Source organism: Sander lucioperca, chromosome 6 (assembly GCF_008315115.2).
Source record: "Sander lucioperca isolate FBNREF2018 chromosome 6, SLUC_FBN_1.2, whole genome shotgun sequence".
Lineage (NCBI taxonomy): Eukaryota > Metazoa > Chordata > Actinopteri > Perciformes > Percidae > Sander > Sander lucioperca.
In genome coordinates this window covers 8,233,610-8,247,358 of record NC_050178.1, presented here as the reverse complement: position 1 = coordinate 8,247,358, position 13,749 = coordinate 8,233,610, and the positions used below count along the sequence as shown (strand labels likewise).

Here is a 13,749-nt window from a genome sequence, read left to right as displayed (position 1 = left end):
TATTTACTAACCAGCAGCTGTCAGGTCGCCGATGAAAGCCTTCCTGTAGTCTTGTCTGTCATGCTGCAGCTGGCCCTGTACCCATACATCCATGCCTGTAACGTTACCGGGGTTAGCTTCTGTTTCGGGGAAAGGGGGCTTTGCTTTCTCCTTTACCTTGTTAAGGTAAGCTAGGTTAGCCTCCTAGCTTGTGTGCGCTTCTCAAATGTACTTTCCAATTCGTGGGATTTTTCCCTGTAATAAATTGCCCACATATTTTACCACCTTCCACTGCAAGGCGCTTTTATCTGACACAGTCATAATCAAATAGGACTGCCGCTTTCTTCCGACTTTCGGTACCGCTATGATGGCACGGAGCCACGGACATGTGTTCAATTTGACGTTGAATGTCGGAATTTCTGGGTTCCCAGTCGGAAACTGTACATGTCTACGGGAAATGTCATGGTCGGAGAGATATAACGTTATTTGCTCTATGAAAGATCAACAAAGACGAAAACTAAGGACATTTACTTGATAATTTTATTTTATTTTAGTTAGTTTTGCAAACAGACATTACAGTTTTAGTTTAGTTATTGTTTTTTTGTAATGCCTCATTTTTATTTTTATTTCAGTTAACGACAATGTTTTTTCCCACCTAGTTTTCGTTATTTCGTTCGTTTTCGTTAACGATAACCTTGGTGCGCACGCGTGTGTGCACAGAGAGAGAGAGAGAGAGAGAGAGAGAGAGAGAGAGAGAGAGAGACGGTGTTGTCTTGTGCGTTCTGCATGTGGTGTCTGCTGATGTGCAGGTTACCTTCCCCCCAAACACGGACACACATATATACAGATACGTCTCGCTTTATAAGATAAATAGCCTGCCTTTAAGTGGCATCACGCTCTGTCTGCACTTGTTGTGTGGGTGTGCTTTGCATGTGTGGGATTCTGATACGTCCTTAAATTCGGGAATTGTCGTTTGTTTATTCAAAGTCAAAGACAGTCCAAAGTAGTGCAACTTTGCCCATTTTTGTGGGTCTGAGGTGTATGCCACATTGTAGCTGCCAAATCTCCGCTGCTCTCTGTCTCTGGTCCTCGGGTGAGAGGGGGAGTGGCCAGTGGCTAGAGCGGCAAAAGCCAATGTGTGCTTCTTTTACCTATATATTTAACGATATCTTTTGCATTTATTATCCAAACAACGTCGAACTTGGCACTGCACTTACTCGTGCCCGTAGCAAGACACCTGTCAAGTTTGAAATCCATCGGACTAACGGTTTGAGAGATATTCACATAAAACCCAGACAGACAGACGTTCCTGCAATTTATAGAGAGATAATAATATGTCCTCTCTCCGAAGCTTCGAATATTCGATGCTCATTACTACCGAAGCTTCAAAGCTCAAAAAATGGTATTCGGACCAGCCCTACACGAGAGTATGGAAGATGTATTTATTCATAATTCAAATTGAAAGTCCAAAAGAGAAAACAAAGCGAGATCAAATTAAAAATATTATTTTACTACGCTACTTCGAAAAATCATGCCATAATTGAATTTAAAAAAGAAAAAGCAAACTGAAAAAGCAAAGATGAAATGTAAAATGATTTCTCTTTTGAATTTTACATTTGGCTTTTCCATTTTGATTTAACATTTGGCTTTTCCACTGACAGATGTCAAAAGCAGAGGCGTGGCCCAAAGGCTGGTGGGAGGGTCTGAAACAAAAGGGGTGCAGAGGCACCTTATGGACAGCAGGGGGAGCTGACTGCTGGGAAACACAGTTGAGGAGCATCTGGCTGCAGCTTCGCTACCAGGCTGGCTTGGCCTCTTGTTTCACATTAGATGATAGAAACTGATGATGTAGGCGAAACACACAACATTTCATGCAACAACAGTGAAGTTTTCATGTAGTTACTGTAATTGGGCCCGTGTACTTTTTCGTTCATTTGATTTCCGATTTTGAAACGATATCCAAATTTGAAAATTAGGTCATTTTAAACCTTGTTAATATTGATTGATTCCTAGTAGCGTAGTAAAATAATAATATTTTTAATTTGATCTCGCTTTGTTTTCTCTTTGGACTTTCAATTTGAATTATGAATAAATATATCCTCCATACGACAGGAGAAAATCGGCAGTGAGGAAAACAAGCAAACAACTGTAGAGAAGGCACCCACAGAAGGGTCTCATTTTTCATCTTGATCTCATCTGATCAATCCAATACACATAGGGCTGTGAGTACTAGTCAAAAATGACGTTCAGATGTTCTTTCTAAAAAAAAACATAATATTTATATATACAATATATTTATAAAATAAACAGAGGTTCATACTACTGGAATATCTATTTTTGCACTTTGTCCATAATAGGGCAACCATAAACACCCCTTTATGGTTGCCGGGAACACCAGGACGACCAAACTTCTCTGTCCATTGATTTAGCCTATATTTAAAATATAGAAGACATTTTTGACACTTTTTTGTTAGTGGATCCGTTTTAAATACAATAGGAAGGAGCAGAAAAAGAATAAAGAGCAACCATGAGCTAATTTGATGGTGAGGTACCATCAATAGGTGCTTGCTGCAGTTTAGGCGGACATCAAAACTCACAAGGCAAGTGACACCTTTTACTTTTTTTGCTGTATGGAAAACCACTTTAGTCTGCCATAGATGCGTTGATATGTGCGTAACGAGTCAGGCAGAAGGTACCACTGTAGGTCTAAATTTATAACAATTCACTTTCAGGGATTACTATGGTGGTCTGTAAGTTGGTGGTTTGTAAATATTGCCCCTGTTCTTACAATATTGCAACTAGTTCTTGACATTCAACCCTGGTTGTGGGATATACTGGTTGCCCAATCAGCACCTAGGGCTGTCACTGCTGGATTTCCCTCTCTGCACCACATCTCATTCATTCCTCACTTTTACTAATTGTTTTAAATCCATTATATGGAGCACTCTGGTAGATGCATAAGCTTGTTGAAAAAAGTAACGACGTGCACACATCATGAAAATAATTCCAGCTCTTGCATTAACGTTTCATAGTTGAGCATGTCAATCGTCTCTATACTGTAACAGTATACTTCACTTTAAATTGTATACATGGGTGTAGTGTTGTGGCTCAGTGGTTAACATGGTCACCTCACAGCAAGAAGGTCTTTTCTTCAAAATCCACTGTCAGGATTTGTGGAACCTGCACGACATAGCCTAAGAACTTTACAGAAAATGGATGGATGGACATTTAGCACACAACTGAGCTTCTATCAAGTTAAGAAGAGAATCCAACCAGTGACTCCATCCTACATTGGCCCTGAAAAAAGGTTTGTCTCAGGTTGACCACATGACTGGGATAAAGGGGATGGCCTGCACTAATGCCACCTAATGCCTCAAACCAAGCAGCTTCTTCTGCATTTGATTTGGGCAGCCAGGTAGCCTCTTACAGGACAGTAAAGAAGACAGTGAAGGGCTTAGAAGGCAGGAAGGAGAAAGGGGAGGAGTAAAGCTAGGATCAGTTGCCAAAGATACCACAGATAAACCGTTCATGAGTACAATCACAAGATGTGGCAGTCTCTACACACAGCATACGTATAACTTAAGTAAAGGTATAAAGAAACACTATGAAATTGGTTATCATTAGCACAGCAAAAGTACAAACAGGCCAAAACAGGGCTTCACCAAATACAATTGTGTTTGGACATAACCAGTTTCTTATTGACTTATTACGGCTTATTTTCACCCAAATCTTTTAACAAATAAAGCTACTCTTGCATTAAGCCAATAGGTACTCATTCTAAAAGCGATTAGTTTTTGCAGTGTGTCACACACCACTGCTACTCGTTGGCCCTCGTCTGCTTTTTTTCGTTGTTTAAAAGATCTGCATACCTACACATTACACAATAAAAAAATAGAATAATGTCCTATATTGTAAGACTTAATTTAAAGAAGTCTCTCCCTCTGCACCCTGGTTGGTGATAGACTGAGCCGGCCACTAAATATTAGGGGTGGAACGGTACATGTATTCGTAGTGAACCGAAACGGTACGGGCATCTCGGTTCGGTACATGAATTTACACGGAGAATACACGGTATAAAAATAAATAAAACTTGCGTGCAAATGAATTAATGTAATGTGGAACTACTGTTACATACGCGTTTCTTAGGGACACCTAATCTGTAGCCCCGCCTTAGCTCTAAAGTTCCCAAGCTCCGCCTACATCATGTAGCCTACTGTCTATGGTCGGTCCAGTGAGTCCACCGAAGCAAACTAGTCCCTTCCATATACAACCAAACACGGATGTACTGTAGCTGTAGCCCTTATTGCCTCGACCACAAATGGCTTCCAGGCCCATTTGCTTCGCCGTTTGCTCCGCTGTTAGCTCCGCCGTTAGCTGTTAGCTCCGCCGTTAGCTTCGCTGTTGGCTGCTAGCTCCGCTGTTAGCGTGTGAAGCTAACACCACAATTCGCCAACTGCTCTGTGTAACCAAAGCTGCTCTTTTAACACCCCTGCTCTGTGCATTCACATTAGAGAGCAGCGCTTGTCTACCATATCACACTACTAGCCGATTGTCTTATTTTGTTACAAGTTCCAGATGGAGTCTGGAGATGATGTGGGGTAGCCTACTTATTGTTTACATCTTACTTTATACACTTCAGGCTGTTGCAGCTAGCTCAGGGGAGAGACTGGATGACACTAGGTGGTACAGCCTGAGACATGCACAATAAAAAAAATTGCCTTCTGCATTTTTGTTATGCTTTTCCCTCCATTGTACCGAACCGAACTGTGATGTCTGAACCGAGGTATGAACCGAACCGTGACTTCAGTGTACCGTTCCACCCCTACTAAATATATAACAATTTAATAACTTAATGTTTAATTCACACCGTTGTCACGGCATAGGGAAGCACATTGTTATTGTTAGATGAGCAACAACTGTGTTTGGCTTATTTTCTGTAACCATTGTAGTGTGAAAGCACGGTGGGTGGAATTAGCAAGCTAGCTAACTAGCTAGAGCTGCTCGGTCCCTCCGCTTCCCCACAGCTAGCCATCTCCCAGACTCGTGCTAGTTGGCAGTCGACTGTAGTCTTTGCGGTGTTCAAGACACAGGCCTTTATCGCCACTAGCTCTTTGCCGTCTGCCTGGTGTGTCAGCACCTTAAGGCCATGCAACCAGTCGCCTCCCTCCTACTCTGATCAATAATTTATATCAAAGCAAGCAATGAGGATTGAGAAAAACAAGAGGATTGAGAAACAGTGACAGAGGAAGACATCAAGAGAAAGGGAGCTCAGAAAACAAAGAAAACTGGAAAAGAAGAGGGAACAAATAAAAGATGGAGAGAGACCGAGAAACAGAAGCAGGATTGGTTAAGAGAAGAGAGAAATAGGAGCAGCAGCAACAGCACCACGCTTGGTGCTCTGGCAGAGATCTATAAATAGCTCTTCAAATCTCTCTAGAAAAAGCCACTCTTCTGCTCATGCTGCTGCAAACAGAGATTCAGAGACAGAAGAAGACATAGATACCTTGCTGACAAATAACATAGATCATGTCTTATCAGATAATAGCTGCCTATTTCAATTACATCACCATGTAAAATACAGTATTAAAATCGCTTTTACATCAACCATCTTGCCTTGTATAAATATTTGATTGTAGGAAGTGAATACTGTAAAAGCAAGTAGGTTACATCCAACACAAACTCACATGTTCTACAGGCGTATGAATAAACAATTGTTTATAGTCATGTATCCTGCAAACCAAAAAAAGAATGAAATCATGAAATCTCTTCATCACTTCTTTCACTTGTCCACCAAAAATGTCAGTTTCTACAATTTATAAAGGGGGGAAACATGTTAACAGCAAAGCAGGATATGCTATCTTTCTCACTGCTGGCCTTAGCAACAGCAGACTGTTGATTCAATGACTCACCTCCATCAGATCTCACTATGGATAATCTTTTTCTCAATGATACTACCCATACACCAGCAATTTGACTCAGTAATATTTAGGAAAGATAGGTGCCTAATGTACAGATGCAGAAAAAGAGTTGCAATTGGGTCACATCTGGTACAAAACAAATCGGTGTGTATACCAATGATTTAGACAAGAAATACAGAAACTGCTTCCTTAGCATCCTTAACCTTAGTCAGTCTACTCAGGAACAGACAAATTGTGATATATTCAAGTCTCAATATCAAATGTAACCATATTGGCAGTCCTTGCCTGCCACTTGCTGATTCTCTGCATCACATGACTGGCCAACGCCAATTGTAATGAATATTTATGTTTTCAGACACGCATGCTGTTTTCCCAGAGCAGATGTTTGAATCACAGCTCCGACAGTCTGTGCTGTGATCCCACCTAGTTTGACACAACAGGCTTGCCATCTATTTTCAGATTGAGTATCAAAATGTTGAGCTAAAGCCAAGACACAAAGACCATGTGTCATGTTTTTCTCGACAAACCCTATTTCTTATTTGAATCCTCCTCAAAACAAAAATAAATGACAGACTTGTTTGTTTTTTTCAATAGGTCAAAGAAGAATTATGCCTCACTGAGCAAAGGCCTTGGATGATAGATATTACCTTAGTTTAGAAGATGGCAAAGAAAATTTAGGAACACATTACACACAATGTACACTTCAACACAATAGTGCAATAAACACAGCCCAGTAATGCAGTCCTAATTGTTTTTTTTTTTTTAACGATTTCTAAATAAGCTCATGTCAATTCAGCCTCATAACCCACTAACATTCAATCATTATTATAAACTATGGGTTTGTAATTTCCGGTAAATTTATTATGTCATTAAAAAAATCTTTTTGAGGTGGTTTCTGACTATCAGTGGACACAACCATATACACGCCATAGCATAACACCTTGTTGTCACCAGCTAAGGTGGGCTTTAATCGTGATTGCAATGAACAGCTACAAACAATTTCCAATCACTTCATTCTAATTCAACCACATAATTAGCGTATCACTTCATTCGCGGTTACTCCAGTCAATCATTCATTCATCGAGTTTCAGAAACGTTGACTGTACTGTATTTATGTTTTTGACTGTAGCAGTACTCTGCTTTGTCTATTCCCTTTTTAATATGTTTATTGTTTACTGTATGCACCTAACATTACTACACCAAGTCAAAATCCTTGTCGATGTAAACTTCAATTGATAATAAATCGGTTTTCTGATTCTGATTCTCGTGCCAGGCATGGAGAACGCGGACTTTAAATATGGTGCTTAACGTAACGTTATAAAAATCATGGATCATCGATTAACATAAGTTATCTCAAGGCATCTCAAAGGTTCAGCTCACCGTTTTGCTGGCCGTATGTCACGAGTCCGTGTGAAGAATCCTTCAAGCTATCTGTAGAAAGCAGATGGCAGATTGGTCAGAGCAGTGGCTGTGCAGTTGACTGAAAATATTAGCTTGCCCACACGCTAACAAAAGCTAGCTCACCAGGCTTCCTCTGGCGAGTATAATTAGCCATCTACAGCACCTAGCCATCTAGCTAATGTTAGCCAGCTAGCTAGCCTTTTCCTTTCAATGTATGCTAGCAACCCTACGTTAACAAAACTTAGCCAACCAAGTAGCATATGTTTACAGTAAGGTGAACCTTGTTATAAATCTTTACTAGCACTGTCAGGTCTCAAAAAAGGAGGTAAGGTTAGCTAGCTTTCCGAATGACTTACCAACGCTAATAATGGAGCTGCTAGCTCGAGTTGGTTAACTGCGACCCCGACTGTCAAAGTAGCGCCGCGTGAGGTGAGAGCGGCATGAACGTTAACGATAGATGGCAAGCGCTGAGGAGCAAGGCAGTCAAATCCGTAACAGGAATACAGCGAAATAACAACAAAAAGCTAAAGAATAAAAGGACACAAATTAAAGAAAAAAGAAACAAAACGCTATTCCCTCTTCTCGGCTCCGGCTTGTATGTGTGTCAGCGTCACTTTTTTTCCCCTCGCCGACAGTTTACGTCAGCGGCGTACTACACATTCAAAGGGAGACGTTCAGGATACAGTAGAGCTGTGTAGGTATTACGTTAGATAATACCTAACATATATATATATATATATATATATATATATATATATATATATATATATATGTATGTATATATATGTATATATATATATATATATATATATATATATATATATATATATATATATATATATATATATATATGTGTGTGTATTAAGGCACCTTAATACATACATATATATGTATGTGTGTATTAAGGTGCTGTTTTATCTCCGGTCTTGACAATAGGCATACTCCTCTTTATTTGGAAAGCAATGCAGTTTTATTGGCATTATTAATTAAATCGTTCGAGGTACAATTCCAGTGAAATATAATCCCATTAGCCTTAGAATGTGTGGGGAGTGAGGGGCAGTCTAGTGTCCTCGTCTAGGATCCTAGTGTCCTGAGGGTAGATTCCTGTGCCTCTAATATAATAGTGCTGGCCTGCATGGTGTGTCCTGTATGGCAAGCCATTTTAACATTTAATAGCTAGACTGGATATTTATTGCAGATATCCATAATTCAACTCTTCCTAGTCAAAAAGAACATTTCAGATATCCACAACTTCATTCTTACTAGTACAAATGACGTCACGTTTCCCACTCATGTGTATGGGGCTTTCAATTTCAGATATCCACAACGTCATTCTTACTATCCAGAATGAACATTCCAGATATCTGCAATAGAATTATTAATAGAAAGAACTCCCATTTCAGATATCTACAATACAATTGTTACTAGTCAAAACTCTAATTTCAGATATCCAAAATGAAACAAACATTCCATATCTATATTTCATTTTGACTATTCAAAATACATCCTGACTAGTAAAAATGACATTACGGATATCAACAATTCGTATAATGGCTAGTAAAAATGCAATTTCAGATATTTATAATTAGAATTATGACTAGAAAAAATACAATTGCAAATATCCACAAATGTATTGTGGATATCAGTTAACAGGTAGATAGGATGCCATTTAACATAAAAACAGGTTCATTGACTATCCACAATTATATTTTAGATATCCATAATAGCATTTCTTCTCGTTAAAATTGTATTCTCAATAGTTAGAATGCCAATAGCGATATCCAAAATAAGAATTTTACTGGTAAAAATTGTATTTCAAGATATCTACAACTTTGATTTTACTGGTCAAAATTAAATTTAAGATATCTAAAAGTCATTAAAAATTGTATGTGGCCGTTTTAACATTTAATAGCTAGACTGGATATGTATTGCAGATATCCGTAATTCAACTCTTCCTAGTTAGAAAGAACAATTCAGATATCCACAATGACATTTAGATATCTACAATACAATTGTTACTTGACTTAAAAATACATAGTTTATATTAACATTATCATTCTAACACTAAATGATTGAGTTTTAACCTCATTTCTAACCTTCCTTATGTTTGATTATGTGGCTGTTGAGTGAAATACAACTTTGTCTTTACCTTAAATGTAAACACTTACAGTCTATGTATTCTACACATTATTCAAAGGCACCAATAGGTAGGTAAAGTTTGTTGTAGTTCCAAAAGTTCCCACATGTAGGCAGGCAAGTACCGCTCAACCTCACATTTAACCCTTAGGCAAAATATACGCTATAGCCTATGGCTTGTTTATTTTAATGATACACTTATAAAGTTTAGGACAAGTTCTAAGAAAACTTGATTGTCGATACAGCTTGTCTTATATGTGTCCATGTGGAAGGCTACACTTTCAAAAGGTGTCCTACTTTAGGACAACACATGTTGTGAAGGCACTTTTCAACCCAACACATTAGCCTACGTCTATATAGCTTGAAGGTCTCCTTACCCAAGTTTGTGAAATGGTAGTCTATAACTTATTAACAACATGTTACTACATTCACCAAGTTTCACTAGAAATAATTCATTACAGTAGCTTTCTTGACACTCTAACTTCTTACAAACCAACTATACAACATTATTACAGGTATAAATTGGGACATTGAATGTCAACATGTGTGCTGTAGACCTGTGTCTTATATCAAGGGCAATCATGCCATTTCAGCAGATTCACAGTGCAAACAGGCTACATTAAAGTCCATCAAAAGAATGTGCAACTTTGGTGAACTGGTCTTTTTTTGGATTTTATATGGAGAACCCAACCAGACAACACTTGTACGGGCAACTAGAGTCATTAGCCTTCTTCTTCTTCTTCTTCTTTTCTCTCTCTCTCTGACACACACACACACACACACACACACGCATCATTTTACAGTAGGCTATAATTGGCTAATATTAAGCCACATGAAGGCAACATGACGGAACGTGTTTCAAATACCGCGCTGCACCTCTCGTAGCCTCGAGGACTTTTGCACGTTCTGAACTACAATTGTTTGGTGCCTATGTGGCTCGCTCAATCTGTAACTGGGTTAAAGGGCACTGGATTTAAACTTTGTTCACTAAGAGTGTTGGCAGGTTGCGTATTCTGCTCAGGAGAGGGCAACGAGGCAGAAAAACTACCTGTTGTGATTAACGTAGATGTCGACATTATTGTATCCAGTTTATGAGTTTATATGCAGGCTATCTCAACCAATCACTCTTAAACTGATGTCTTTGTTAATGCAATGCAGCGAGTGAGGTAATGTACCAGGTGTGTCATTGGCATTTGTTTTAATTGATTCCGTGTGCCGTCATTCCTTCTCTGTGTATGTGGTCAGTAGTCTACGTGTGGGCGAGTGTTTTGCGTGTGTTGAGTGAGTGATGTGTTGTGTGTGAAAGCAGGACATACTGATGCTTTGCCAGTAATTTCCTCGATGCCTCGATGCGCTCATTGGTGCGTCCCTCCAACGTGTCACCAGTTTTGGTGGATTACCCCAGATATCTTCACCATCGGGAGGGTGAAACACCATTCCCTTTTCTCAACTCTTGTCTTCACTGTGCTGTCAACAAGGACCTCTGACAACAATTTTTCAAACTTATTACTTCCAAAGAACAACTAAGGAAAAAGGATTTGAAGATTTGTATTTGTTCTTTTACGCACGCCTAGCACAGAAATACATTTATTTACTTCAGAGTCGAGGATGACGCAGTCTTTTGTACTTCCAGCGTTTCTGTTTTTTGCACACTTGCTGATGCAGGGTCTCTGGGTCAGTGGCTCCCTTGGCTGCGCGTCCTGTGGTTTGCCTGCGATGGAGAAAGACGCAGAGGAAAGGCTGATGATAGAATTCGCCAAGCAGCAACTTTTGGACAAGCTGCACCTGAAAGAGAGACCAAACATCACTCAGACGGTGTCCCGGGCAGCGCTCCTCATTGCACTGCGCAAACTGCATTCGGGGCGCGTCAGACAGGATGGTACTCTTGAACTAGAAAACAGTAGGCCTATACCTACCAACGACCAAGGCTATGAAATAGTGAGCTTTGCAGATCTAAGTAAGTTTGGTATTCACATTTTACACTGTAAAGCTGTTTTCCCCTGTATGGGAAAACACCACGTGAGCGCATGTTGTGGCACAAATTAGGTCAGGGATTCCGTGTGCCTTGTTAGTTAATTTAGGTTGTTGTACTATTCCATACAATGTAAAAATGTATGTTAGAGTACCTGTCAACACCTTTTAGATATAACCATAATAGCCTATAATATGTCTGTAGGGCTTGATGTGAGCTTATATTAGGGGTCAACCATAACATTTTACATTATAAGGTAAAATGTTTGACATGAGTAAAAGTAGATTGACCTGTCCTTTATTTTTACATTAATCTGCAGTTTTACTTTAAAATACCACTCCCTCCCCATGTTTGTGTGAGACAGCCAGGTGACTCAAAAATTTCCAAATATTAACAGTCTGTGTTGTTCTTGTCATTGATCCATAGATGAGACAGAGATTGGTGATGCGGCCAGCCTTAGTCTTACCTTCCAGTTTCTGCAGGAACGTGGCCAAAGTATCCAGGTGCTCCAGTCTTCTCTGTGGATCTACGCCCGCTCCTCTGAGGACCCTCATCGAGACTCCCGCCTCTCTGCCCGGGTCTTCCTCTCTGCAGAAGGTGGGTTGTCAGGCTCTAACCGCACCCTGGTGATGGAAAAGATGCTGGAAGTCCAGGAAAGTAGCTGGCACACCTTCCCCATCACCCGCACCCTGCAGGCCTTCCTGGATGGCGGCCAGCGCCAGCTGCAGCTGGAGGTCAGCTGTGATGAGGATGGGAAGAACCTTTGCTCCCTGGATGGTTCTGACACCCCCAACCAGCCCTTCCTGGTGGCCCAGGTGCGTCTCCGTGACGACCACTCCAAACACACACTTAGGAAGCGCTCGTTGCGTTGTGGTGACGATGTAAGCGTGTGCTGCAAGAGAGACTTCTACATCAAGTTCAAGGATATCCAGTGGCATGACTGGATCATTGCTCCTGAAGGCTACCATATGAACTATTGCATGGGTCAGTGCCCCCAACATCTGGCTGGCTCTCCAGGTATAGCGTCCTCATTCCATGCCACTGTCTTCAGCCAGCTGAAAGTCAACGGCATAAACACAGCTGCATCTTCATGTTGTGTTCCCACTGAGCGCCGGCCACTCTCCATGGTGTACTTCAACTCCCAGCACAGCATTGTCAAAACGGACGTCCCTGATATGATAGTGGAGTCCTGTGGATGTACATAAATGACAGAGTATGAAAGACATGGCATAGTTAACATAGATTTGTTTCAACACAGGATAATGATGTGTGTAGACAGACAGAAAGATAACACACAAGAACAGAGCAGGTTAAGTATTTTTCTATATATAGTTTGGGACAACCAACTCTAATTATGTTGTTACTTGTACTTTAAAAAAGAAAATAGAAGTAACAACTTTGCTTTGTTTCAAATTAGATAAGTGTGTTGAAATGGACACATCATTTAGCAGCGTAGACATAAACAACTGTAATGTCACAAACATTGTTTCAAAATGACTACATTAGGGAAATATAGGCACAAAGACAAATATGTTTTTATTTATTTATATTTTAAAAAATTGTCACATATTTTTTTTTTATTTCATTTTAGAGTAATGCACAGTATGTAAACAGCTAGTTAGAGAGAAACTGTTGAGTGCTTAGAACCGATTGAATGAATCCAAATAAGAATATACAGTGAGTCTGAATGGACAGACACATTTTTTATTCATATGTCAGAGGCTTTAACTAAAGAGAGAATATAAACAAAGCCACCTTAACATATGGCAGACTGAACACAGACAAGAAAGTGTGATATTAATGTAAAACATTTATAGTGGTGACAAGAAGATCAGGCCAGGGCTGATTGAAGTCCTGCTTATATTAAAGGTCACACAAAGCCCATAGAGATAAATATGAAGCCTTCACTGTAGTGTACATTTTAGAAATGCAATCTTTTTTTCCTTTTCGTCATATATAGATTATTTATTTTGTATTTCACAATTGCTGCTGGGATTTTGTCCAAAGTCAAATGTTTTAATGGATCTCAGGAAATTGGGATCAGAGCTGACTGCACGTCTAATTCTTTCAAAACATTAGCTGCAGTATGTTTTCATGTAATAGTCCCTATGTCCACATTAAATATCTAATCACACATGTGCTCTAATTACACATGTGCTCCTCCTGCCATGATATATCAAAATGTCTGCCATGGAAACCATTTATACCCATATACTCTAAATACTTTAAAACAATGAGAGAGATCCTTAATTAAAAGTGTGCCTTTTTTATTAACTCGTGAATACACAACTTGGAGTATTAAGTCATATTGGTCTAAATACCAAAGAGAATCCGCTGAGTACT

The 13,749-nt window shown here is 39.6% G+C and overlaps 2 protein-coding genes across 19 annotated transcripts in view; one reads left to right on the top strand and one right to left on the bottom strand.

The window, feature by feature from the left end:
* Window positions 1-7,955, bottom strand: part of LOC116051373 (R3H domain-containing protein 2) — a 79,950-nt gene extending 71,995 nt beyond the window's left edge. For 11 of the 18 annotated variants that reach the window (XM_031301738.2, XM_036001874.1, XM_031301746.2 and 8 more), the window contains exons 1-2: window positions 7,655-7,954; window positions 7,278-7,328 (exon numbers count right to left, since the gene is read on the bottom strand). The gene's annotated coding sequence lies outside the window, so the exon portion shown is untranslated. Of the gene's footprint in view, window positions 1-7,277; window positions 7,329-7,654 lie in introns of all 18 variants that reach the window. The other 7 variants (XM_031301732.2, XM_031301743.2, XM_036001872.1 and 4 more) reach the window with 2 other exon arrangements.
* A 2,390-nt stretch (window positions 7,956-10,345) lies between these two features.
* Window positions 10,346-13,538, top strand: LOC116051375 (inhibin beta B chain). Its single transcript, XM_031301752.2, has 2 exons — window positions 10,346-11,391; window positions 11,833-13,538. Exons 1-2 carry the CDS (start codon window positions 11,043-11,045, stop codon window positions 12,609-12,611), a joined length of 1,128 nt encoding a protein of 375 aa, XP_031157612.1. The 5' UTR covers window positions 10,346-11,042; the 3' UTR covers window positions 12,612-13,538.
* The last annotated feature ends 211 nt before the right edge of the window (window positions 13,539-13,749 follow it).